This window comes from Hypanus sabinus, chromosome 1 (genome assembly GCF_030144855.1).
Source record: "Hypanus sabinus isolate sHypSab1 chromosome 1, sHypSab1.hap1, whole genome shotgun sequence".
In the NCBI taxonomy this organism is placed as follows: Eukaryota; Metazoa; Chordata; class Chondrichthyes; order Myliobatiformes; family Dasyatidae; genus Hypanus; species Hypanus sabinus.
In genome coordinates this window covers 96,883,922-96,910,506 of record NC_082706.1, presented here as the reverse complement: position 1 = coordinate 96,910,506, position 26,585 = coordinate 96,883,922, and the positions used below count along the sequence as shown (strand labels likewise).

At 43.3% G+C, this 26,585-nt stretch overlaps 1 protein-coding gene across 1 annotated transcript in view; it reads left to right on the top strand.

The window, feature by feature from the left end:
• nfatc1 (nuclear factor of activated T cells 1) overlaps nt 1-26,585 on the top strand; it is a 262,760-nt gene that overhangs the window by 76,747 nt on the left and 159,428 nt on the right. The window contains exons 5-6 of the mRNA XM_059972556.1: nt 10,702-10,874; nt 18,523-18,663. Of these exons, the coding sequence (XP_059828539.1) occupies nt 10,702-10,874; nt 18,523-18,663 (314 nt within the window). The remainder of the gene's footprint in view (nt 1-10,701; nt 10,875-18,522; nt 18,664-26,585) is intronic.

Here is a 26,585-nt window from a genome sequence, read left to right as displayed (position 1 = left end):
TCTCTGTAGACATAAAACCTACTCTCTCTCATGCCTATCAACTTCCTTTCTTATTTCATTTGCCACTTATCCATAGTGAAGGGTACTTCACAGTGGCCAATTTACCCACCAGTTACATTTGAAATGTGGGAGGAAACCAGAACACCTGAGTGGAAATGAATTGTGCATTCTTCAGAGTTGGCACCTATTGTCAGAATTGAACACACGTTTCCGTGAGTCAGTAGTGCTAGCTGCTTTACCACGGCGTCATCTGTCAAGATCTCCACATTGCAGTAATTGCAGATCCTCACTCCAGCAATGTGGAAATGGAAACAGGTTGAAATTGCAGCATAAATGGAGCTCAGTGCATTTGTTTACAGAGCAAAGGGGAATTGTGTGTGTGTGTTTGTGAGTTTGTCTATACTCATATATATGTATACGCCTGAATTTCTGTACTTATTAACACACTTTTACATGTGTATTTGTGCATGCATGTGTGTATGTGTATACACCTGAGTGTCCAAACATCAGAATAGAATCATAAGAGTCATAGAGCGCTACAGAGCACAAACAAACCCTTTTGACCATTTAATACAAGCCGAACTGTTATTCTGCCAAGTCCCATTAATCCGTACTTGGACCATACCCCTCCCATACCTCTCCCATCCAGGTACTTAACCAAATTTCTCAACTGTTCAAATTGAACTTGCATCTACCACTTCTACTGGCAGCTCGTTCCTGATTCATACCACCCTCTGAGTGAAGAAGTTTCTCCTCAGTTTTCTCTTGAATATTTCACCTTTCACTATTAACCTATGACCTTTAATTCTAGTCTCACCTAACCTCAGTTCAAAAAATCTGATTAACCCCATCTATAGCTCCCATAATATTGTTTATCTCTATTAAATCTCCCTCATTCTCCTATGCACCAAGGAGAAAAGGCCTTTCAGAGCAGAATGTTGTGCCAAAATAACTGAGATAATGACCCCAATATGTGTATATGTGCATCAGTGTATCAAAGAGTCTATTTTCTATAATGTTGAGCTATTCTACAGTCTAACCAGATGGCAATAACACAATATGAGGTGAAATGTTGTGTTATTTGCAGAGAACTGATTAACTGATTTGTTCTCACATATTACAAACAAGAGAAAATGAGGTGTAAAGTGCTCCTTCCCTCCGCTAGCCTGCATGTCTCCCTTGGGCTAGGTATAGCACCTGCTTCTCCCTTTCACCACCATGATCAGAGTCACGTGAGGTCGTGGGAGCAGGTGGTGGATGGTCGTGTAAGTAGCTGGTGTATATCACAAGCCCTGGAGATGTCAGGCAGAGAATCTCTGAAGTATTGATAATGGCTGGGTAACCTATCTTGTAAAGACACTGCCCAGAAGAAGGCAATGGCAAACCATCTCTGTAGAAAAATTTGCCAAGAACAATCATGGTCTTGGAAAGACCATGATCGCCCACATCATATGACACGGAACATAACAAACAAACAGAGTTTGTGAGAGCTAACAAGCTGAAAATCTTACTAATCCTGGTGTTTTTAGGTGATAACTATGAAGTATAAGATGGTGGATTGAAATCCTTCTCTGGTGTTTGAAGGTCCAGTGCATTACCACAAGGTGCTGTTGTCATACATACTACTGTTTCAAGAAATGTTAAGTTTGGATTCATTCTGCCTGCTTGGATGGAAATAAATCATTCCACAGCAGATATTGTGAAGAGCAGAGGAACTCTTCCCAGTATCCCTCCCATTAGTTACACTTCAATTCCAATCACAATAACACACTGATTGGCAATTACCCGCTTTTAGCTGGAAATCTTGCTGTGTGAAAATTGTCTACTGAGTCTCCTGCATTACAGCAGTATCTACACAAGAAGCATTTCAATAGCTACAGTGCACTTTGAGGCATCTTGAGCTAGTGACAGGTTTCAGAAAAAAAATATCTATTTTATCCAGAAATTTTGTAACAAAGATGGTGGTGGTGAGACACTGTGACACTTTACAGGCAGCAGACAAAGCTACTAACTATTCTATTAATTCCATTTTTACTGTACTACAATCACTGCAATTCACACTCTGTAATCTCCCTTTTGGATCTGTGCTTTTGAAGTATCTTTTCGACCTGGCGTTTTTGTGATATCCTAAAGTGTTTGGTGAACTGGACTCTTGAGAAGAAGGTACTGCCAAGGTGGCCTTTGATGGAACAGACCTTGGGCCGAATCAAATTGATGGGGCCTGGGCCCGAGAGCAAAAAGCAAACCAATATTTTGTGGATTCTGTGGCCCGCAACCATCTGCACTCAACTCAGCACTGAAGCCTGCAGGCCTTGGGCTCCTGGACAGGTTGTTTTACTGAACTGGTGATGCACCATCAATAACTCACTCTGAGATGTAAAGGCGAGATATCGGCTTTTATTAACTGGAAGAAGGAACAAGCAATGAGTGACCACCACACTACATCCTGGAGACTGAGGCCGAGCATCAGGCCTTGATCGCCTTTATACAGGGGCCTGTGGGAGGAGCCACAGGAGCAGTCAGCAGGGGGCATGTCCAGACAGGCACACGTAGTTCACCACATTCACCCCCCCCACCTTTGTTTAAAAGAGTCCCCATGTGGTGAAGTTTCTTACAGGTCAAGTCTATCAGGTGGTCGAATCTGTCGCTGCGATCTACGTAGCACCGGCTGTGATTGCACAGACGCCGGCGACATTGGTGATTGCACAGGAGATGGAGGTTGTGCTGGTTCCAGCCCACTAGGTGCCAGTGATCCCTCATGCATGTGCGAGGCACCTGGTATATATGCGTACGAAACGCCCGGTATATGAGTGTCGTGAGGAGTCTGTGTAGGGCCTGGTGAGCGCGGTATCACCTCGGGTACAGGGTTCATAGTTACCGGAGAGTGTTCAGGGTAGTGGTCTGCTGCACTTGCGGGCGCCAGGTCGCGGACGGAGACCATGTCCTCCCGCCCATCAGGTAAGACCATGTAGGCATACTGGGGGTTCGCATGTAGAAGGTGAACCCTCTCGACCAGCGGGGAGTATTTATTATGCCTCACATGTTTCTGGAGCAGCACTGGCCCCGGGGACGTCAGCCAAACTGGTAGGGTGGTCCCAGTGACAGACTTCCTGGGAAAAGAGAATAGGCGTTTGTGAGGGGTGGCATTGGTGGACGTACATAACAGAGAGCGGATAGAGTGGAGTGCCTCAGGGAGGACCTCCTGCCATCGAGAGACCGGCAACCCTTTTGACTTAAGGGCTAAAAGTGTGGCCTTCCACACTGTGGCATTCTCCCGCTCCACCTGTCCATTACCCCGGGGATTATAACTCATGGTCCAACTAGTAGCAATGCCCCTAGTTAGCAGGTACTGGCGCAGCTCGTCACTCATAAAGGAGGACCCTTTATCACTGTGGATATAGCAGGGATACCCGAACAGAGTGAAGAGCTGGCGCAGGGCTTTTATGACGGACATGGCAGTGGTGTCGGGGCAGGGGATGGCAAAGGGGAACCGTGAGTACTCGTCGATAACACTGAGAAAATAGACATTGTGGTCGGTGGAGGGAAGGGGGCCCTTAAAGTCAACACTCAGTCGCTCAAAAAGGCGGGTGGCCTTGACAAGGTGCGCCGTTTCAGGACAGTAGAAGTGCGGTTTGCACTCAGCGCAAATTTGGCAGTCCCTGGTCATCGTCCTGATGTCCTCCAGGGAGTACGGCAGGTTCCGGGCTTTCACGAAATGGTAAAATCGGGTGACCCCTGGATGGCAAAGTTGTGCATGAAGGGTGTATAGCTGGTCGAGCTGTGCGCTAGCACACGTTCCCCGGGATTGGGCATCAGGGGGCTCATTGAGTCTGCCAGGCCGGTACAGAATATCATAGTTGTAGGTGGAGAGTTCTATTCTCCACCGCAAAATCTTATCATTTTTGATTTTGCCCCGCTGTTGGTTGCTGAACATGAACGCAACCGAGCGCTGGTCGGTCAGCAAGGTGAATCTTTTGCCAGCGAGATAGTGCCTCCAGTGCCTAACAGCCTCCACTATGGCCTGGGCTTCTTTCTCCACCGTGGAGTGCTGAATTTCAGAGCCTTGGAGGGTATGAGAAAAGAATGCTACTGGCCTGCCTTCCTGATTGAGGGTAGCAGCCAGCGCAAAATCGGAGGCGTCACACTCCACTTGGAAGGGAATGGTCTCGTCCACCGCATGCATCGTAGCTTTGGCAATGTCCCCTTTAATGCAGCTGAAGGCCGCGCAGGCCTCAGCAGAGAGGGGAAATGTGGTAGACTTGACCAGGGGGCGGGCCTTGTCTGCGTAACGGTGGACCCATTGGGCGTAATAGGAAAAAAAACCCAGGCACCGTCTGAGGGCTTTGAGAGTGGTGGGAAGAGGGAGTTCTAATGGGGTGCATACGGTCGGTATCAGGGCCAATGACCCCGTTTTCCACGACATACCCAAGGATAGCAAGGCGGGTGGTTCGGAACACACACTTGTCCCTGTTATAAGTAAGGTTCAGAGCTGCGGCCACTTGGAGAAATCATTGGAGGTTGGCGTTGTGATCTGGCCAGTCGTGACCACAGATGGTGATGTTATCCAGATAGGGAAATGTGGCCTTCAGTTGGTACTGGTCCACTATCTGGTCCATTTCCCTCTGGAAGACAGCGACACCATTCATGACACTGAAAGGGACGCGCAGGAAGTGATAGAGCCTGCCGCCCGCCTTGAAGGCGGTGTAGGGGTGGTCCTCTGGGCAGATAGGGAGCTGGTGATAAACGGATTTCAGATCTATTGTCGAGTACACCTTGTACTGAGCTATCTGGTTGACCATATCCGCGATGCGGGGTAGGGGGTACGCGTCAAGCTGCGTGAACCTATTGATGGTTTGACTATAGTCCACCAACACCCTATTTTTCTGCCCAGTCCGAACAACAACCACCTGGGCCCTCCAAGGGCTTGTGCTTGGCTCAATGATCCCCTCCCTGAGCAGCTGCTGCAACTCTGACTGAATGAAGGCCCTGTCCCCTGCGCTGTACCTCCTGCTTTTAGTTGCCACAGGTTTACAGTCGGGGGTCAGGTTAGCGAACAGCGGCGGGGGAGGGACCTTGAGGGTGGAGAGATTGCAAGTGGTGTCGGTAGCGCAGTTGTCGGCATGGTGCTGGATGAGACGTGTGGTCCCGTGTGTGTGTGTGTGTGGTCAGCAGTGATGAAGTCCCACAGAACTGAGGATTCCTGACAGTGAGTGGTGGGAGGGGCCCATCATATACCATAGTCACACTTTCGAGATGGCTCTGGAAGTCCAGCCCCAATAGCACAGGTGCGCACAGTTGAGGCATGACCAGTAGCGCAAAGTTCCGATATTCTGTGCCTTGCACCACAAATGTCACTACACAACCCGCCCGGATGTCTGCGGAATGCGACCCAGAAGCCAAATTGATCCTCCGACTTACCGGCCGTGTTGCGAGTCCGCAGCGTTGCACTGTGTCCGGGTGAATAAAACTCTCAGTGCTGCCCGTGTCAAACAGGCATCTAGTCCTGTGCCCCTCCACCAGGATGTCCATCATTGACCTTGCAAGCTGGTGTGGGGCGCTTTGGTCGAGGGTTACAGTGGCCAGAGTTGAGCCGTCGGGGTACCCGGTAAGCATCGGTGGGTCGGGGGCGAGGCATGCTGACGCAGACAAAGATGGCCGCCCACATCTGGGGTACCCGGTAAGCATCGGAGGGTCGGGGGCGGGGCGTGCTGACGCAGACAAAGATGGCCGTCCACATCCGGGGTACCCGGTAAGCATCGGTGGGTCGGGGGCGAGGCATGCTGACGCAGACAAAGATGGCCGTCCACATCTGGGGTACCCGGTAAGCATCGGAGGGTCGGGGGCGAGGCGTGCTGACGCAGACAAAGATGGCCACCCACATCCGGGGTACCCGGTAAGCATCGGAGGGTCGGGGGCGGGGCATGCTGACGCCGACAAAGATGTCCACCCACATCCGGGCATGCAAGATGGCGGCCCCCACATCTCACCCGCAGCGCTGCACTCCGCTCGTAGTTTAGACTTACAGACCTTGGCGAAATGGCCCCGCTTTCCGCAGTTGGAGCAGGTCGCTTCTCGCGCCGGGCAGCGTTTTCGAGGATGTTTTCGGACTCCACAGAAACAACACAGCACGGGTTTCTGACGGGCCGCAGCCGTGGTCGGGTTCGGGGAGCTCATGGAATCGCGACTGGCAGCGGCGTTGGCGAATTCGCTGGCGGGAAGCGGCGGTGGCAGGGTCTGAGGTGTCCACGGAACCGGCGGGGAATCGCGCGGCTGGACAGCGTCAGCATTGTGCAGAGCAGCTTCCAGCATGTCGGCCATCTCGATCGCCGAGCGTAAGGTAAGATCGGCTTTTTCCAGCAGCCGCTGGCGCATGTACACTGACCTCAGTCCTGTCACAAAGGCGTCTCGCACCAGCAGCTCCGCATGCTGTTCTGCTGTGAGCGTCTTGCAGTCACAAGTTCGGACGAGTGTCTGTAGTGCTCGGAGAAACTCTGCGCTCGATTCGCCAGGCCGCTGTCACCGGGTAGCTAAACGATGTCTTGCATAGACGGTGTTCACCGGCTGCAGGTACTGTCTTTTGAGGGCATCCAGTGCCCCATCATAGGTCGGCAGGTCCCAGATAATGGAATAAACTTTTGGGGTGATCCTCGAGAGGAGAATTCTGTGCATAACGGCAGGGTCAGTCGCACGAACCTCCTCCAAGTATGATTGGAAGCATGAAAGCCAGAGTTCAAAAGCAAGAGCTGCTTCAGGGTCTTGGGGGTCCAAATCCAACCTTTCCGGACGTAAAATGGTTTCCATGGTTTAAAACTTCCAGTCAATAAAATTGATGCACCATCAAGAACTCACTCTGAGACGTAAGGCGAGATATCGGCTTTTATTGACTGGAAGAAGGAACTGGAAGTGACCACCATACTACATCCTGGAGACTGAGAGGCCGGGCCCAGGCTCTGATCGCCTTTATACAGGGGTCTGTGGGAGGAGCCACAGGAGCAGTCAGCAGGGGGCGTGTCCAGACAGGTATATGTAGTTCACCATAACTGGTTCTGTGGCTGTAGCCTGCAGCCATTGGGCTCTTGGACAGGTTGTTTTACTGAACTGGTTCTGTGGCTGTGGCCTGTAGCCATTGGGCTCCTGGACCAGCTATAGTACTGAATTGGCTCTGTGGCTGTGGCCTGTAGCCATCGGGCTCCTGGACCAGCTACAGTACTGAATTGGCTCTCTGGCTGTGGCCTGTAGCCATTGGGCTCCTGGACCAGCTATAGTACTGAATTGGCTCCGTGGCTGTGGACTGTAGCCATCGGGCTCCTGGACCAGCTACAGTACTGAATTGGCTGTCTGGCTGAGGCCTGTAGCCATTGGGCTCCTGGACCAGTGACAGTACTGAATTGGCTGTGGCCTGTAGACATCGGGCTCCTGGACCAGCTATAGTACTGAATTGGCTCTCTGGCTGTGGCCTGTAGCCATCGGGCTCCTGGACCAGCTACAGTTTAGAACTGGTTCTGTGGCTGTGGCCTGTAGCCATTGGGCTCCTGGACAGGTTGTTTTACTGAACTGGTTCAGTGGCTGTGGCCTGTAGCCATTGGGCTCCTGGACCAGCTATAGTACTGAATTGGCTCTGTGGCTGTGGCCTGTAGCCATCGGGCTCCTGGACCAGCTACAGTACTGAATTGGCTCTGTGGCTGTGGCCTGTAGCCATTGGGCTCCTGGACCAGTGACAGTACTGAATTGGCTGTGGCCTGTAGCCATCGGGCTCCAAGACCAGCTACAGTACTGAGCTGGCTCTGTGGCTGTGGCCTGTAGCCATCGGGCTCCTGGACCAGCTACAGTACTGAATTGGCTCTGTGGCTGTGGCCTGTAGCCATTGGGCTCCTGGACCAGCTACAGTACTGAATTGGCTCTCTGGCTGTGGCCTGTAGCCATTGGGCTCCTGGACCAGCTACAGTACTGAATTGGCTCTCTGGCTGTGGCCTGTAGCCATCGGGCTCCAAGACCAGCTACAGTACTGAGCTGGCTCTGTGGCTGTGGCCTGTAGCCATCGGGCTCCTGGACCAGCTACAGTACTGAGCTGGTGCTGTGGCTGTGGCCTGTAGTCATCGGGCTCCTGGACCAGCTACAGTACTGAATTGGCTCTGTGGCTGTGGCCTGTAGCCATCGGGCTCCAAGACCAGCTACAGTACTGAGCTGGCTCTGTGCCTGTGGCCTCTGCAGTTCATGCTTTTTTGTCATTTGTTTATGGATGTTATTTACTTGGATTTTTAGAATGCATTCGATAAGGTGCATCATAAAAGACTTATCCATAAGATAAGGATACATGGTGTTGGGGATGATGTATTAGCATGGATAGAGGATTGGTTAACCAATAGAACGCAGAGAGTTGGGATACATGGGTGTTACTCTGGTTGGCAATCAGCAGTGAGCGGTGTGCCACAGGGGTCGGTGCTGGGCCCGCAACTGTTCATAATACATATTAATGATCTGGAAGAGTGTATCTAAGTTTGCTGATGATACTAAATAGAGTAGAAAAGCAAATTGTGCAGAAGATACGGAGAGTCTGCAGAGAGATCTAGATAGGTTAAGTGAGTGGGCAAGGGTCTGGCAGATGGAATACAATGTTGGTAAATGCAATGTCATCCACACTGAAGGGAGAAATGGAAGAGCAAATTATTATTTAAATGGTAAACATTTGCAGCATGCTGCTGTGCAGAGGGTCTTAGGAGTGCTTGTGAATGAGTCACAAAAGGTTGGTTTGCAGGTGCAGAAGGCAAATGGAATGTTGGCCTTCATTGCTAGAGGGATTGAATTTAAGAGCAGGGAGGTTATGCTGCAAATGTACAGGGTACTGGGGAGGCCGCACCTGGAGTACTGCATACAGTTCTGGTCTCCTTACTTGAGGAAGGGTATACTGGCTTTGGAGGTGGTGCAGAGATGGTTCACCAGGTTGATTTGAGAGATGAGGGGGTTAGACGATGAGAAGAGATTGAGTTGCTTGGGACTGTACTCGCTAGAATTCAGAAGATTGAGAGATGTTGTACAAGCATATAAAATTATGAAAGGGATAGATAAGATAGAGGCAGGAAAGTTGTTTCCAGTGGTAGGTGAGTCTAAAACTAGGGGACATAGCCTCAAGATTCAGGGGAGTAGATTTAGGATGGAGATGAGGAAGAACTGCTTTTCTCAGAGAGTGGAGAATCTGTGGAATTTTCTGCCCAATGAAGCAGTGGAGGCTACCTCAGTAAATACATTTAAGACAAGTTTGAATAGATTTATGCATAGTAGAGGAATTAAGGATTATGGGGAAAAGGCAGGTAGGTGGTGATAAGTCCATGGTCAAATCAGACATGATCTTATTGAATGGCATAGCAGGCTCGATGGCCTAGATGGCCTACTCCTGCTCCTATTTCGTGTGAACTTATGTTTACTTTTTTATCGTTTGCACAATTTTTTTTGCACATTTGTTTGACGTTCCTTGTTGAGTGTGTATGTGTTTTTTTTAATGGGTTCAATTGTTTTGCTTTGTTTTGTGGCTGCCAGCAAGAAGACAATCACAAGGTTGTGTTGGTCTACATACTTTGATAATAAATGTACTTTGAACTTCAGCAATCTTGCTGGAGATGTGTGTTGTATCCTGACATTAGTGCAAGGGCTGAATGCATCCAATTCATATTGCTTGCACATTATTTGAACTGATGTAGATCTTGCTAAAAGAAAAATGGATAAATACTGTTCATAAAATAGGAACAGGGTTCTCCAGTTACCACCTTAAAGTGGCCTATCTTAATAACATGTCTATTTAAAAATGTTTTGAGGTCAGCCCCATTGTATCATATATGCAAGGTTCTCTTTTGTTGGAAGAGTTTATTATCCCTTCAAACTTCTCCTCACAATGAACCTTAAGAACATTCCACCAGAGCAGGGCAAATAACGTAAGTGTTAGGCAGGAACTAGGGAGGGAGTTAATTGGGAGTTACTGTTTTTGGGCACGCCCACATCTCAATGTGGAGGGTATTTAAAGGCCATCTGCACAGAGTGCAGAACAGGTATGTTCCAGTAAGAAGGGAGGACAAGGAAACCTTGGCAGCTGACATTCTTGCCTTTAAGGAACTGAGTTCCAAACTTGGAAAGTTATGATGCAGCTTTATAAAATTCTAATTTAGGCCACATTGCATTCAGTTCTGGTTTCCTCATTGTAGAAAGAATGTCAAGCCTTTGGAGAGGGTGCAAAAGCACGTCATCAGGATTACATCCCTGGAACCAGTTAACTAACTAACCCCTTGGAAGGTGGGAGGAAACCAGAGCACCTGGAGTAAACCCATGTGGTCACAGAGATAACATACAAATTTCTTACAGACAGTGGCGGCAATTGAACCCATGTTGCTGGTGCTGAAGTAGTGCTACACTAACTACAACCCTACCGTGACACCTTTTTCTTCTAGATTTAAGACGACACTTAAATTTTTGAACATTGCAATTGAATGCATTGATAAAGTTACATGTGTATGTGCACATGTGTTTGTATGTGCTTACGTACAAGCGCGAGTGTTTCCCTGTGTGTGTTTAAAACCCCTCACCCTCTATTTGAATGTTGCAATCAAGAGAAAAATAATTCCTGTTCCCTCTTATACATTCTTGGTGGAAAAATATCAGTTTGGATGAAAAATATTTGTCATCCTAACACCAAATGTTTTCTCTCTCCAACAGCATTGATTGTGCTGGGATACTGAAGCTTCGAAATTCTGACATTGAACTGAGGAAAGGTGAGACTGACATTGGAAGGAAGAATACAAGAGTACGGCTGGTCTTCCGTGTGCACATTCCACAACCCAATGGTAGAACGATCTCTCTGCAGGTTTCATCCAATCCCATTGAGTGCTGTAAGTATGATACATTTTATGGTCTTGCCTAATGAAATATTAATATCTGGAAACTCCACAGGGGTTCCCCCAGTAACCCATCATTAATTTGGGTGAAAATGCAGCAGAAACAGAAAGTATATGAAACCTCAGCGGCATCTATAGAGAGAGAAAAAGAGTGAACAATTCATGTCAATGATCTACCATCAGAAGCCAGCAGAACTTCCCAGCAAGTTCAGTGAATGGCCATTTTTTCTAGGGATTCAGGCAATCCTTTTGAAGTTCCACTAAGTCAGAGGGAAAAATGTTCTAGGTCTGTTTATTTCTGGTGTAAGAGTGCAAATTTGTACCAAGTGTGTGTGCATATGTGTGATTTTGTAGGTTAGTTTATGAATGTAATTACGTGCAAAATATATTTGTATGAACATGCATGTATATGCATGGTTTAGTATGATGGATGTAGTGATTTATCTCGTGTGGTAGTGTAGTGGGTCGTGCTTATCGCTCTCCCTTTCAGCTTCCACTGCTAGCTAGCAGTCTTGTGAAACGGAGAGCTGAATGTGTAAGTCTCTCCCTGCCAGTACACTGCCTCTCCAACAGCGAGCCTTATGTAATGCCTCTTTGCTTCAACACCTGGAAACTATGGAAACTGAACTCCTTTCAGACTCGGGCTGAACAACAGAGGACAGGGAGGAGTTCTGGCCACTGCACACACAGCACACAGGGCCACTAGTGTGTGGACACACCCTGGTGCTCGTGAACCAGATCCCCAGCCGTGGATAAATAGCCCTACTGTACTGTGGACAGCCTCGGGAGAGACGAAGGCAAATCCAGAGTGGAGCCCCTAAGGCTGCTGGATGCCATTGAACATCCTTCCGGCAGCTCCTGCAGCCAAGCTGGTGCCAAACGTATGGCTTCATAAGCTTTCCTTTGGACTACACTGGTGAGACCGAGAGGGGGATCTCAATGACTGGGCATCTCATACCTTTCAGACCTTCTGCCCAGGCTTGTGATAATGATGATCATCACCCATTGTCCTTCGAGACAGACGGATGTCAACCACCCCCAGTATGGCGCATCCTCAAAGTGTGTGCTGAACAGCTGACTGGTGTGTTTACGGATACTTTTAATCCCTCCCTCTCCCAGTGTGTAGTGCCCTCCCATTTCAAATCGTCCATCATTGTCCTTGTACCTAAGAAAACCAAGGTAGCATGCCTGAACAAGTGGCGCCCTGTCGCACTCACCTCAATTATAAGCAAATGATTTGAGAGGCTGGTTAAAGAGTACATCTGCAGCATGCTACCACCCACACTGGACCCCCTACAATTTGCCTACCGATGGAACTGGTCTACCAATGACACTTTAGCCACAGCACTACGCACTGTCCTCACTCACCTGGAGAAGAGGGATGCATATGTTAGAATGCTGTTCCTTGACTACAGTTCAGCATTCAACACCATAATTCCCTCCAGATTTGAGAGGAAGATCAGAGACCACAGCCTGCACCCTGCCTTGTGCAGCTGGATCCCAGAATTCCTATTGGATTGCTGACAGATGGAGGATGGGGTCCCTCACCTCTGCCCCTCTGATCCTCAACACAGTTGCCCCCCAAGGTTGTGTTCTGAGTCCCCTCCTCTACTCCCTTTACACCCACGACTACTGCCACACATAACTCCAATCTGCTGATCAAACTTGCAGATGACATGACTTTGATCAGCCTTATTTCTAGTGGTGATGAGACAGCCTACAGATGAGAGGTTGACAGCTTGACACAGTGGTGCCAGGATAACAACCTCTCCCTCAATGTCCAAAAAACAAGAGCTGATTGTGGATTACAGGATGAACGGAGACAAGCTCAGCCTAATCAACATCAATGGGCCTGCAGTTGAGAGGGTGAGCAGTTTCAAGTTCCTCACTATACACATCACCAATGATCTCACCTGGACTGTGTACACACCAGCTTTGTGGCAAAAAAAAAGCACAACAGCATCTCTTCCACCTCAGCATGGGCCCCTAAATCCTCCAGACCTTCTACAGGTGCACCACTGAGAACATCCTGACTGGCTCTATCACCACCTGGTATGGGAACTGCACCAACCTTGATCATTGGGCACTTCAGAGAGTGGTACAGACAGCCCAGCACATCTGTGGACATGAACATCCCTCCATTGAGGACATTTATAGCAGCAAGTGCAGAAAGAAGACCTGGAAGATTGGGGACACCAGTCACCCCAACCATAAACTGTTCCAGCTGCTTCCATCTGGTAAACAGTGCCAGAGCATTAAAACCAGAACCATCAGGCCACAGGACAGCTTCTTCCTACAAGCCATTAGACTTCTAAATTCACATGGCTCTACATTGTGACAGAGTCATAACGCAAAGATTTTTACTGCCTCATGTTGTGGATCGATGTAAGATTTAAATAGATTATATTCTATGTTGGTGTATACACTTTGATCTGTCTAAATTTGAAGTGTGTGTGTACATTTGTACACAAGGTTGTAAGACTGTTACCCTGTGTGCTTGTGTAAGTATTTCCAATGTGTGTGTGCATGTAGATTTGTTTCAGTATCAAATGCATTATCACTGACATATGGCATAAAATTTGTTGTTCTGTGGCAGTAGTACAAGATGTTAAAGTTGCTAGAAGATACAATAAAAAAGCAAATAATAGTGCAAAAGATGTATAGTGAGGTAGAATTCATTGGCTGTTTAGAAATATGACAGCAGAGGGGAAGAAGCTGTTCCTAAAACACTGTGTGTGCATCTTCAGTTCCTTACCACCTCCCTGTTGGTAATAATGAGATGAGATATGTCCCAGACGGTGGGGGTCCTTAACGATGGAGTGCGTGTGTGTGTGTGAGAGAGAGAGAGATAATCCTGTGACATGCTGTGGTAACTGTGCCAGGTCTTCCCTGACCCATGTGCAAAAAGAAAGAAGGCTGCAGCATGAAATTGACGCACCCAGTGAAGGCTCGAGTCAGTGGCTCACAAGCAGATTCCAGTGCATTACCACTGCCTGCTCTCTTTGTCCTCTTTTTGAGCTTGCCTTTCCAGTGAGAGAATGAGACTCATGCTTAACTTAGAATGGAGCCATCTAACAAAATGTTACATGAATGAGTTTCATGAGCTAGCTCACGAGAAAACTCATAACATATAACATATAACAAGCAGAAAGAAACACACTTGCACATACGCTCTCGCACAAACAGCAGCAGCAGTCAAACATCAGTTCACAGACACACACTCATTATCATTCAGTCACAGAAAGAAGGAAAGTGTTACTGCTCCCATCTTTATGCTTTGCCTTGCTTCTCTGCCTCTCAAGAGCCTAGGACTTCGCACAATTCTACCTCATAACAGTGGGAATGAAATTCAGAACTCCACAGAGTATGAGGTGGTCGAAGAGTGTGTCCCAACAACCAAAATTTATTGTACAGTTTGTTTGATAGCTGTGTGTTATTTGTTTGCATGTTAATAGTAGAGAAGGGATTAAAACACCTGCATGTTTTTATTACCTACTGTTTCATTGCCTGGAGTGAGAATTACAAACTTGCCACTTCCTCCAGATGGCCAAGTGAGAGTCATCTTGTCAGAATCCATGTACCAACAAAACCACTATGGTGCTTTTATTTGCCATAGGCTCTAAAATGATATTAGTGACAGTAATTAGATGTCAATATTTTCAAAAGTTACTGAATGGAAAATCCTACAAAAAGTAGTGGTTACGACTCAGTCCGTTATGGGTAAAACCCTCACCACCACTGAGCACATCTATACAAAGTGCTGTCGCAGAAACATCCAACATCTAGGACCTTCACCACCCAGGCCATGCTCTCTTCTACCTGCTGCCATCAGTAAGAATGTACAGCAGTCTTAGGACCCACACCATCAGGCTCAGGAACAGTTATTACCCCTAAATCATCAGGCTCTCGAACCAGGGGGGGGATAACATCATTCAACTGTTCCAACAATCAGTGGACTTCCATGGACTCTTCATCTCATGCTCTTGATATTTATTACTTAAGTATTATTATTTTTTTCACTTTCATATTTGTACAGTTTATTTTCCTTTGCAGATTGGTTGTCTGTTCAGGGTTGTATATAGTGACATATACTATGGATTTTGATAATAAATTTACTTGGAACTTTGATAGGGGCAGATTTATTCATATGGACAAGATATTCATTCAAAAATTATGTGGCTCCTAAGTTTCTATTTAGAGGTACGACAGATATTATTCCTTACTAGCCATGCAGAACCCTAAATTGGATACTCCACCCATCCAAAGTAGAGAGTAGGTGCTTCTGGATTATTTGTTTGTGTCCCCCAGTACAGTTGTGTGTAATCTGTAACATACTCTGTTGAACAAGATAAATTCAGAAGCGAAAAGAAAAGTAAAAGGTAACCCATCATAATTCCACTAAAGTCATTTATCCAATCTTGGTTGGAAGAGTATAATTATAAAAGAATGCAAAAAGCCATCCCATTGTAACTCTTCTAAAGTCAATTATCTCACCTTATTTGGAGGGCTAGGATTATCTAAAAAGAATGAAAAATACAAACGTTTGTATGTTCCACTGTAACTCTGTTAAAGTAATTTATTCCACATCAGTTGGAGTGTGCGAAATCATCCAGTACAGACTGGTGTGATAAGCTAAAGCTTGTGATTCTATCTTGGAACTATATTACATTTCCTTCTTCATCACTGGATCTAAATACTGGAAAAGCATGGGAGTGAACAACCTGTCACACAGAGTACAAATGTTCAGGATGACAGCTCACCACCAGCTTCTTGGGGCAGGAGCAATAAATATAGGCCCAGGAGGATGATACCTGTATCTCATAAATTAAAAAAAGAAGTAACTGAAGTGTGCGATTCAATGCCACTCCAGAAAATAGAGCAGTGGAAAAATTAAGCTGTGTGTCAGACAACTAATGTCTATTTCCTTCATTCTCTGTTCTCCCTGCTTCCTACTCCACCGCTCCCTGCCACTTCAAACATTTTTCTTGCTTTCTCATTTCTGATGAAATTTCAGTGAACTGAATCATTTCCTCTTGCGTCTTTCTCCAAAGAAGCTGGCTGCCCTATTGAGTACTTGCAGCATTTTTTCTTTGAGTTTCAGAATTCTGGCATCTGCTGTCAGATTAGTTTGTCATCTGCAAACAGTTTTACTTAGCCGATCGTAATGATGAAGCACTTACCTGGGTGTTGAGGTCATCAGAGGCATAGCAAAGTATGAAAAGACTTGCTAGGGAGAATAGGAAGTACTTATTTTCCCTCAGGAACAAGAGGTTATTTATAGAAGAATTAGAGGAGTGATGAGGAAAACATTGCATACATCAAGTGTAGTTCATGAAAGCATGCATTTCAACTAGATAAGTACATTGATAGGAGATGTTTAGAGGTTTATGCACCATTGAGCGCATCTACATGGAGAGCTGTTGCAGGAAAGCCACATTCATCATCAGTGACTCCAACCATCCAGGCCATGCTCTCTTCTCGCTGCTGCTATCAGGAAAAAGGTACAGAGCCTCATAACCCACAACATCTGGAACAGTTCTTACCCCTCAACCAGAACCAAAGGGGATAATTTCACTCAACTACCCTCGCCTCAAAACTGAACTGTTCCCACAACTTATGGACTCACTTCCAAGGACTCTTCATCTAGAAGTGTTGCTTATTATTTTTATTATTATTATTATTATTATAAACATAATAAATTATTCTCAAAATTTATTGCTTATTTATTGTTATTATAATCATGAGGAAGTCTGCAGATGCTGGAAATCCAAAGCAACACACACAAAATTCTGGAGAATTCGGCAGGTCAGGCAACATCTATGGAAAAGAGTAAATCGTCAACCTTTTGGGCCGAGACCCTTCTTCGGAACTGAAGTGAGACTAAATTTACTTTGAACTTTGAGAATCGAGACCAACTTGGGCCGAAGGGCTTGTTCCATGTTGTATGACTCTATAAGTGCTTGGAGCTTGGAACTCATGGACCCAGCATCCTGTGAGGCAGAAGCCATCTCATTTAAAAAGAATTTTCATTGAGCTCTTTCTGCGTCGTAACCCATAGAGCCAGAGACCATTTGAGATTAGTCTCAGTACCTTGAAGGAACACAATGGGTGGGTATTGTAACTTTATACAATAGATTTGTATGATTCTAAGTCTGATATACTTGATCTTGCCAAAAACAGAGTAAAACTGCAGTGTTTAGAAGTGCATAATGAGGTTAACTGGATCCAATCACAAGTGCTTTGTGGGTGGTCATGATATTGACTATTACCATCCATTGATTCTAATTTTAGTCAGCTCCCCATGCAGTCAGTATAATACTTTAACATCTGCTACCATTGACCCTGTGATATTTTACACTCTGGTTTTTGCCTCCACCAGGCAACATCCCATTCCACCCACTGCGCACAATGCTGGCAAAACCACTAGTACTGTTAACCACACCTCTAATCAATGCTGTCTCCCTACTGTTCTTAAACAGCACATCATTTTACACAAAGTAGGGGATTCTTCCTAAACCAATTCAAACAAATCCTTGAGCAGCCTAAATTCTACCCACCAACGCCATAGGAGTGTCTTTTGTATAGTGATGAAGTATCACAACTAGAAATCAAATCCATTTTTGGTCGTATGGATATACGTGAACCTAAGTATATATTTGAGCTGTGCTGAGATTTTGCAGACTCTCAATTGAATTATGGCAGGAGACCAATGTAGAATTTCTATCCAGTATCAATTCAATGAATCAAATCTTGGAATGGATTAGATGCTAATTAATAAAACGTTGAATATCTCTGTGCTTCTGTTTTTGATTTTGGGCAGTCTCAAACTAAAGCAGCAGACTCCTGATGGTGAGCATTTCTGCCAGGAAAACTCTCAGTTATAGAAGAAAGATTTTTAATCATTTGATTCCAGTCAATTCTGCTTTGTTGTCTTGAGGGGCTATTACAAAAGATTTATAAATGCACAACCCAAAATAGTTTTGATGTGTACGGTCTTACCACTCTCAACAGTGATTTTAAATTTTAAGGGATGTTTAAAAACATTTACTAAGAATTTTCACAAAGGCCAGGATGTCATCTCTATATCCATTTTCTTGTGACTCTAAATGGAACATTTTGTGATTTATATTGCTGGATTTTTAATTTTTTCTTTTCAAGTTTTGAATTAGCTATAGAATGATAATACAGTATGCAGTCTATGTAGTTCATGTCAAGAAACATCAAAAAATTAAGAAATATATGCTAACTGCAATGATGTCCCATCAATGACTGTGCTCCATTAACTTCCACTATGGCTACAGTGTACATCTTTGATAAATTTCACCGCGATTAGTTGTTCAGACTATTCCAAAAGCATCCTCCAATCCCATAATCTCTACCACCAAGTCATAAAAGAGGACATGCATGGAGTTGTTACTTCATTCTCCTCCAAGTTACACATCATTCAGAAATATATTAGTCCTTAACTGTCGCTGGGTCTAAACCCTGGGACTCCCAGAGAAGAACTGCAATAGTTCAAGATGAAGATACACCACCACCTTCTCCAGGGAAATTAGAAATGGGTGATGAATAACAAAAAATAACTAACATTGCCCTTCTGGAAATTCTTTGCCCTGTGTTTCACGTGACTCTTTACTTTCAGCCCAAAGGTCTGCCCAGGAGTTGCCGCTGATTGAAAAGCAAAGCATTGACAGGTTTCCTGTGACTGGCGGAAAGATGATGATTTTAAATGGCCACAACTTTCTTGCAGAGTCAAAGGTCATTTTTGTGGAAAAAGCAGCAGGTAAGTTGGAAGAAGCCTTATATATGCTATCCTCTTGGTTGAAATTTGAGCTTATTCTGTTCTCACTGCTTTTATAGTTTATTTAACATATTAATGCTTAAATGTTCTTAACTGTAGTAGTTTTTGTCAAGCAATTTCTTCTCTTAAAGCTTTACTTTTTGCTAGATTGGACACAAGAAAATTTTTATGTAATAGGGCATATTTCATCCTCGGGTTGGTAAGCTGAACAGTTAGCAACTGGGAGTAGTACACTTCTGCAGCTCAGTCATGTTAATTAGTGCTGACTTTCAGAATTAGTGTACATTGTGCATATGTTACTATATTATGTGTTTGAAATTACCAATCCAAGGGCAAGTCAAGTGTTTTAAGTTAGATACAAATTTATTGCTCAGAGCAACCTTTACTTGACTCCCCAGGTCATATGAACCAAGTACAAATACTCTAGCAAAGGCAGTAAGATCTCATCATGATATAAGGTTTTATGCAACTGATTAAGGACCAGAGCACTTTGACAGAAATGACCAGGAATTTCTATTTGCGCAGCTGCTGTTTGAATCTGATTGGGATTTAGCTTGAGTATCTTCTGGGTTTGTAGGTTTCTGTATTTATAGGGTTAATCAGACGGTGTGGCTCAAAGGGCCTTCTCCATGTGGTTTCGCAAAATAAATAAGTGAATACAACACAAGGCAATTTTAATTGTATTGCTTTTGTACATTTGTTTGAAGAGTGATCCTTGCTCTCTTTGAGCAAATATTTTTATCAGTAAAGAATGTGCTTTGATCATGAGTCCCAATTTATATTGATTTTCCATATATATGAAGGGCTGGCTTTAGAAATTTTATTTTGCATAATTCTTACCGTGCATAGACATATTAAAATGATTTATATATCATCTTTCATAACTCTAAGGCATTGCAGTTACTTCATAGTTAAAGAAATACCTTTGAGATGTAGTTATTGTTATACCATTCAGTGTAGAGGATGTTTCATCTAAGTTCAGTGAAATGATTGTCTTAGTTGATTTAGTATTGTTGGGTGGATGGATAAATATAGGTTTAGATGACAGGGGAAATCCTCTCCTATCCAACAGTGCTATGGGATCAAAGAATCTAGAAGAGAGAATCTTCATTTAATGCCACACCTAAAAACAGTATCTCCAGTGGGACATTTTCAGTGCTATGCTGCCGCGTCAGCCAAGAAAATGCTCTCCTGTGAATTCTCTGAGAATAAAGTTGAACCCATGTCTTCTTGTTGGAGCACTAATTGCTGAGCCAAAAGTGACACCAAAACTAATGCTCTTTTTGTGCGCAATAAAACGCATTTTTCTAGTTATGTCAGCTAGCGATAATTTTGTCTCAAAGCCAGCCTATTTTGTTTGTTCCTTTTTCTCTCTAGCAAGGATAGTTTTTTCTATCATTCTGGAAGCTAGCCAAATGCGCTTTCTTTGATGATTGATAGAGACTGTGTGATTGTGAAACTCCACCTGGCAAACGCCATCATAGAACAGTGCTGCAAAGTTCTTTATCTTAATTCCAGCAGGAAGATTCTTTCAAAAGACACCTTGCAAATGAGGAACTCACAAATATTAAAAATGCATCACCCATAATCTATTTAAATCCTTCTCAAGTTCCATATGTAGCCTTATCATTTATAAGGCAGCTAACCATGAGCAGATAGCAAGACTGTTAGAGAGGATGTTTAATATAAATGAGTTCTGTTAGGGGTTAATCTTATCCTGGCTTGAACTCCTTAGTTCTGATTACAATAGTGATTGAGTTTGAACCAGGAAAAAAGTTTCTCATAGCAAAGACATTTTTCTTTTGTTTGGCTGAAGTCTCCAAGCGTATTTTGTGAAGAAAGTTCATATTTTATGGCTATCTTTCAAATAACTATTCCCTAACAGTGGCAGTGTTAGAATTTATGAGTCATAAGCTTGACCTGCTTGGGAGGATCCTTCTTTTAAGGTTATAATTTTGGAGGGTTTCCCTGATGCTGGCACAATCTATAAATTCCACAGCTGCCTGTGGAAACCTGTTGAACTGGGAGCCATCAACTAAACATCAGAATCAGGTTTATTATCACTGACATATGTCATGAAATTTGTCACTTTGCAGCAGCAGTACATAAAACTTACTATAAGTTACAATAAGAATATACAGTATTTAAAAATAAACATTACAAAAAGAGAACAAAATAGTAAGATAATATTTGTGGGTTTGTGGTTTGCTGTATATAATCACTTCGTAGCCTTTTGGGGGAGTTTGACATTATGTCTAGGCATTCGTTGCATTGAGTTTTTTTTGTGATAAAATCCAGTTAATATTAAGAGTGTGTGTGTGTGTGTGTGTGTGTTTGTGTTTGTTGCAGGGGAATGGGAGGTTGTTTTTTTTTATCTACAAATGACTCAGAGCAAGGGGTAGTTCCCTAAGGAAGGTAATTTTTCAGTCTGGATTGATTGGACAGATGCCAATAAATGTTGAGGCAACAGCAGTTAGAGCTCCTGGTAAATGCTTCAGTAAGGTCAAAATATTAGATAGGCGCATGCATGAAATCACTCTCTGGCCTTTCTCTCATTAAGTCTGGATATTTAATCCACTGAAGATTAGGTGCTTTGGAACAGATGTTTTCCTAGCAAGGCACATCCAGATGATGACAGGTCTGTCGGCATAGACAACGAGACTGAACAATAGATGCTAATTCCCAACACAATAACATGATAGCAGCAGAATTATTGCAAGTATGGGAATAATCAGGAGTTTTTAAAAACTCTCCTGAAATTGAATATTAATCTGCCGGGTTTACTGTAGGCACCTCTGGAGAAATGTAATACAGTAATGGGATTTAAAACAATAAAGGGAAGGTTTTTTTTGGAAGCAGACTGTGAAGTGGATAAGTTTCTATACTAAACATATAGCATGTACAGTTTAGGTTGATTTCTTCATTCTTTTTGTCTTTTATTTATTAATTATGGCATTGTTGAAGATTAGGCAACCATCAAATGAGGTAACAAGATACCTGTTTGCTTACTAGTCAGCTTCAGAGGACAGAGTCTCTGAGGATAGGCATGGCTGGTGAGTTGTGATGTGAACCTGTGGGTGGAGCAGTTGGAAATGATTGTTCATCTCCTGGAGTGTCATTTTCTCAAGTGGACAATACCTAGGTTTACTCCAAAATGTTCCTTAAAAATACAGTTACAGTATAACTCTTCAGATACACATGAGGTTTCCAACTATTGTTGTTCTCCTAAAATTTTCTTTTACAAATTTTGAGTAATTTCAAACCCTCTCTAGAACTCAATTTAACACCTCTCACACAAAAGAAGTAGGCTGGCAATGATGAAGTTACCAAGCAGGTAACTTTATAATAGATAGCCTACTTCTCTTATGAAGTAAATAACATAATTCCCTGCCATTACTCTGACAATTGTTTGCCAATAAGTTGAGAGTGACATGATTATCAAAATCCACTATTTTCCTTTTGTACAGTTATATCTTTCTATTGATTTCTGCTGTTTCATTGATCTTTAATGAATCAGAGTGCAGTGTTATGCTTCATTCCACAAAAGACCAACATAATTATTTTTCTTAGTGTGCATACAAAAGACGTATTTTCATTTAAAAAGTGCCTTGTGTGTTAGTAAGACCCTAATGCAGTCATATATTGAAATAGAAAATTAACCTCTTTCCTTTGGGATAATTTTCCACTCCTTGCTCCCCTTCCCACTGCATTTTTATTTTCCACAGCTCTCCTTTTTTTTAATTCAACAATGTAAACCTGCAAAACATGTTTACTCAGAGAGCCTAATGCAATTGTCTAAGGCTTCCCTCTTGGAGGATATCCCAGTGCGTGGGTGTTGAGACTTTCCTCATTGCTCTCCAGACATAATGTGAGGAATTGTCTGCCTCTTCTGTCTGATGCATAACAACTTTTACTCCTGTGAAAATGAAGTGCTACTGACTTCTAATGATTTGTCTTTTCCACTCCAATGCATAAGCCAAGTCCTCCTCGGGAACTTCCAATGATGCATAACTGCTCCTCATTGTTGCTTAATTGATGTTAAATCATTGAAACTATGTTTAGTTTTCTTCTGTAATTAATAGCTATAACTTAATACTCCAGCATTGTAGCTTTTTCATGTTCTTCTTCAGCTTCTGTTTCAAGTGGACAATTGTGGATCAGTGGACTAAGCATGATCTGAAATTAAAATTCACTTTTTTCCTTTTGTACCAGTTTATGGTGTTTTTGGATTTGTGCTGGTTCATTAATTCTTAATGAATCAAAGTGCTACATTGAGCACCATTCCACAGAAGGCAACAAAATTACTTTTTATTACAAATGCAATGGTTAGATTTTAATATACTAAGGTGACTTTCATCACCTATTTGTGAGGCTTGCAAAGAACTCTGGGCATTAACATCATATCTTAAAGAAGTCTTCCTTAGTAAACTTGCAGTGAGTATTGAAGGAATGGCTCCTGTCAACATACAAGCTCTTACTTACGGTTTAACAGCAAAATTTTTAGCAATGTGCCCTCTATGCGATGTGCTTGCAGGGAAAGCAATGACACAGCTCTCCTGCCAATGAGATTGAAGAATTCTTAATAAACCACACACTAGAAATTTAAATTACTCTATTTAATTCCATGTAAAATCATGTACAGAAAGTGAAATAAAGTGAGAGGAAGGTGCAATTAGGAGAGAGAGCAAAAGATCAACATTTGATTTTACAATATTTTTCATTCCTTTTAATTCAAATCTGTAGGCATGGTGGCATACCATGGTGGATGATTTTTGCCACTAACTAAGATGGCAACATTCACTAACTCATGAATGCAGTAGCCCTAGCTTCTCTTTGGTTTTGGTAGATATACAGAACATCAACTTCATGCCCTTCCTTTGCTCCCTTTAATAACTGGAGCCCAAGTTCCTGTGCTCCTTCTAATACATCAGAGTCGTGGTTTTTATGCTCCCTTTAACATACCGAGGATCCAGTTCCCAAAATCCCTTTAAACTTATTGGGTTTGCTAGAAATTACTGATAACACTGTGTAACAGCAAAAACAAAATGAATTTAAATGTACTGGGTAATTAATTGAAAGAATGACCAGTGTTGTTGAAATTTTCAATTCTGACACCATCAAAGTCCCAAACATGCTAGGTTAATGGAATTTTAATATACAGTTTTCAAAAGCATAGAACAGTCAGCATAGAAACAGGTCCTTTGATTTATGATGTTGTGCCAAACTAATTAAGCTAGTAATTAAATGTCTAATTAAACTAATCCCATCTACTTAAATAAGGTCCACATCCCTCCATTCTCTGCACATTTATGTACCAGTCTAAATGCTTCTTAAACACCTCTATCATACCTGCCTCCACCACCACTCCTAGCAGCGAGTTCCATGCACCCGCCACTCTGTGGAAACAATGACAAAACGATTTTTAAATCCTTAAAGGGAGTGAAATACTGCATGTTAAGCCAAAATGTTGCAAAGTACTCCGTTCCTTTGCTGCTCTTGCTCTCCGATATCCCAGCACCTGATTTTGTGAAGCCTCAGCTGGCAGAATTCCCAGTGGGCAAGGTTCTGGAACTTCCTCACTGTTACGTAGGTTAATAACGTGGTTGACTTGGTTTGAAGTTATGAGGAAAACAGAGCCTCTCCTACCTCTTATAAAGTGTCAGTTGTGTTTCTGTGTCATCTCCTATACTTACTATGACCAAGTGCTCAAGAAGACAAGGAGAAAATCATAAGAAGAAGGTGTTTTGATGTCAGAGACTGTGTGAATCCCTAGCACACCCCTCACATGGTATACCACGCCATAACTGCTACCTTTCACTCTAGGATTCACCCAGACCCTAATCCGATTGTTGCTCTCTCAATTTAAAAAAACAAGAAAGGAACATTAGCCTTGTGGGCCAAGACCTTTTGCAATTAAAAAGTAGGCTCATGTTTTCTGTGTGACCTTTAACTTTGAAAAAAACTTGCACATGTTTCACCATCAGTTGGAAGGTGCCATGGAGGGGAAATGGCTTGACAATTTGGATAGCTGTTTCCATTCCAGGCAGCTGTGTCTACTGTTCTGCTACAGGAAATGCGCAGCGAAGCTAAGCATCCTCTCCATGTGCTTGTGGGCTAGTCTTGGCCTTAATCTCTCTGGACAGAAAATATCAAAAATGGTAGCAGAAAATAGCTTGCTAGCTCTTGTGAATTGTTGCTTTTGTTGTGCACTGGTTTCTGACTTCTCCATTGTCCAGTAGATCATCTCTGAACAGGTCTGCCAGCAACATTGAGTCATGAAATCCTGAACTATTTATGACGCACAAGACCATTTACCCATTCCGTCAAAGAAAAGTGCCAGCTTAATCCCTGGTCTGCCTACCAGGTCTTTACCCTTCTAGTACACATCCAGGTTAATCCAGAATTCCTGACTTTACCACCTTTTTGGCAGAGATTTCTAGACCCCCACCAACTTCTGTGTGGAGAAGAATTCAGTCCTCTAATCTTTCTACTAATGACTTTAACTCTTACATTGAAGTTGAAAGAAATATTATCATTCCTGTTTTTATAAATGACAGTCTTCCAATGATAATGTTAAATTTTCTTTCTGGGCAGCCTCCACTCTTTCATTTAACTTGGTGCTGTTTAGACCTGATTGTGAACTTGGTCAGTGTTTGACGTAGGGAGAGTTCCCCTGAGTATACTTGATACACAAGAACTTCCTTTACTACTCATTTTCTTTTAAAAAAAATAAAGCTTTTGCCATCCATACAGTCTGCTCTTTTTAACCAGACTACATCATAGGGTTTGAGATGAATTCAGCCATGAAATATGCATCATGGAACAAGAACCAGTTCTATTTTGTTTTGTAGAGTAATACTCTTAATTCAATGGTATGGTTGAAAAAATGGTCTGCATTTCGCAGCCAGAAATGTGTAGATATTTTCCACTCACTTTCAAAGCTGCCAACAAAGCAATGGAAAATACCTTTAATTCTTCATTTAATTTACAAATAAACTTCTTCACATTTGTTCTTATGTCCAAATCAAATGAATAATGAAGAAACTTGATTTAAAATCAAAACTTGACAGTGGTTTTATTTGAAACTAGTGTCAGTATTTGAATACCTGTTAAATTTTGTGTGCAATTCCAATATGTTACTTTGCATCAGTTAATAATAAATGGGACTATTAAATAGGTGAAAAGAGTGACGTTATTCTCAATATTTTCGTCAGATTTTTTGGTGCTATTTTGAAACAGATTTACAATGTTCAAGCTGTCCTCTGAACCAGGCTCAGAAACTGAACATTGATATTGTCTTTTATTCTCTGTATTTGAGTACACACAAGTCAAGAATTTTTGTTATTTAAGGGTGCTGAGTAAATGGAATGAGATTCAGATTTATTTTTAATCATCATTTATACTATTCTCTGGTATGTGCCAAAGTCTTGATCTAAAGCCAAACCTCATAAAATATGGGCAGACAGATAACTCAGATTTTTTTTAAAAGTAAAATTACTTCTTGAGCGTAAGTGTTACTTGCAGGACTGACATTTGCTGCCCATGTCTGGGCCCCTGAACCATATGTCATGTTCCCTTACCACATAGAAGGGGCCGTTTTGACCTTTCTAAGCCAGCTCACAAAAGAATCCAATTCCCTACTAATTGTCCTTGTAACCTATTCACCTGATATTCCTTACCAGCTCTCCCCATATCCTTTCATTTACCTATGCACAAGGTGCAAGTATTACAGTGAGCAATTAGCCAACCACATACTGATGTGGGAGGACGCGTGAGCAGCTGGGGTGGGGGAGGGTTCCTTGCAATTTCTGGGAAAATAGACAACATGGATATAAGGATAGCACACAGTTTGCAGGAGCAGAGCTCTACCAACGCCCCTTATTGTGCAGTTGCAGTATAGAATA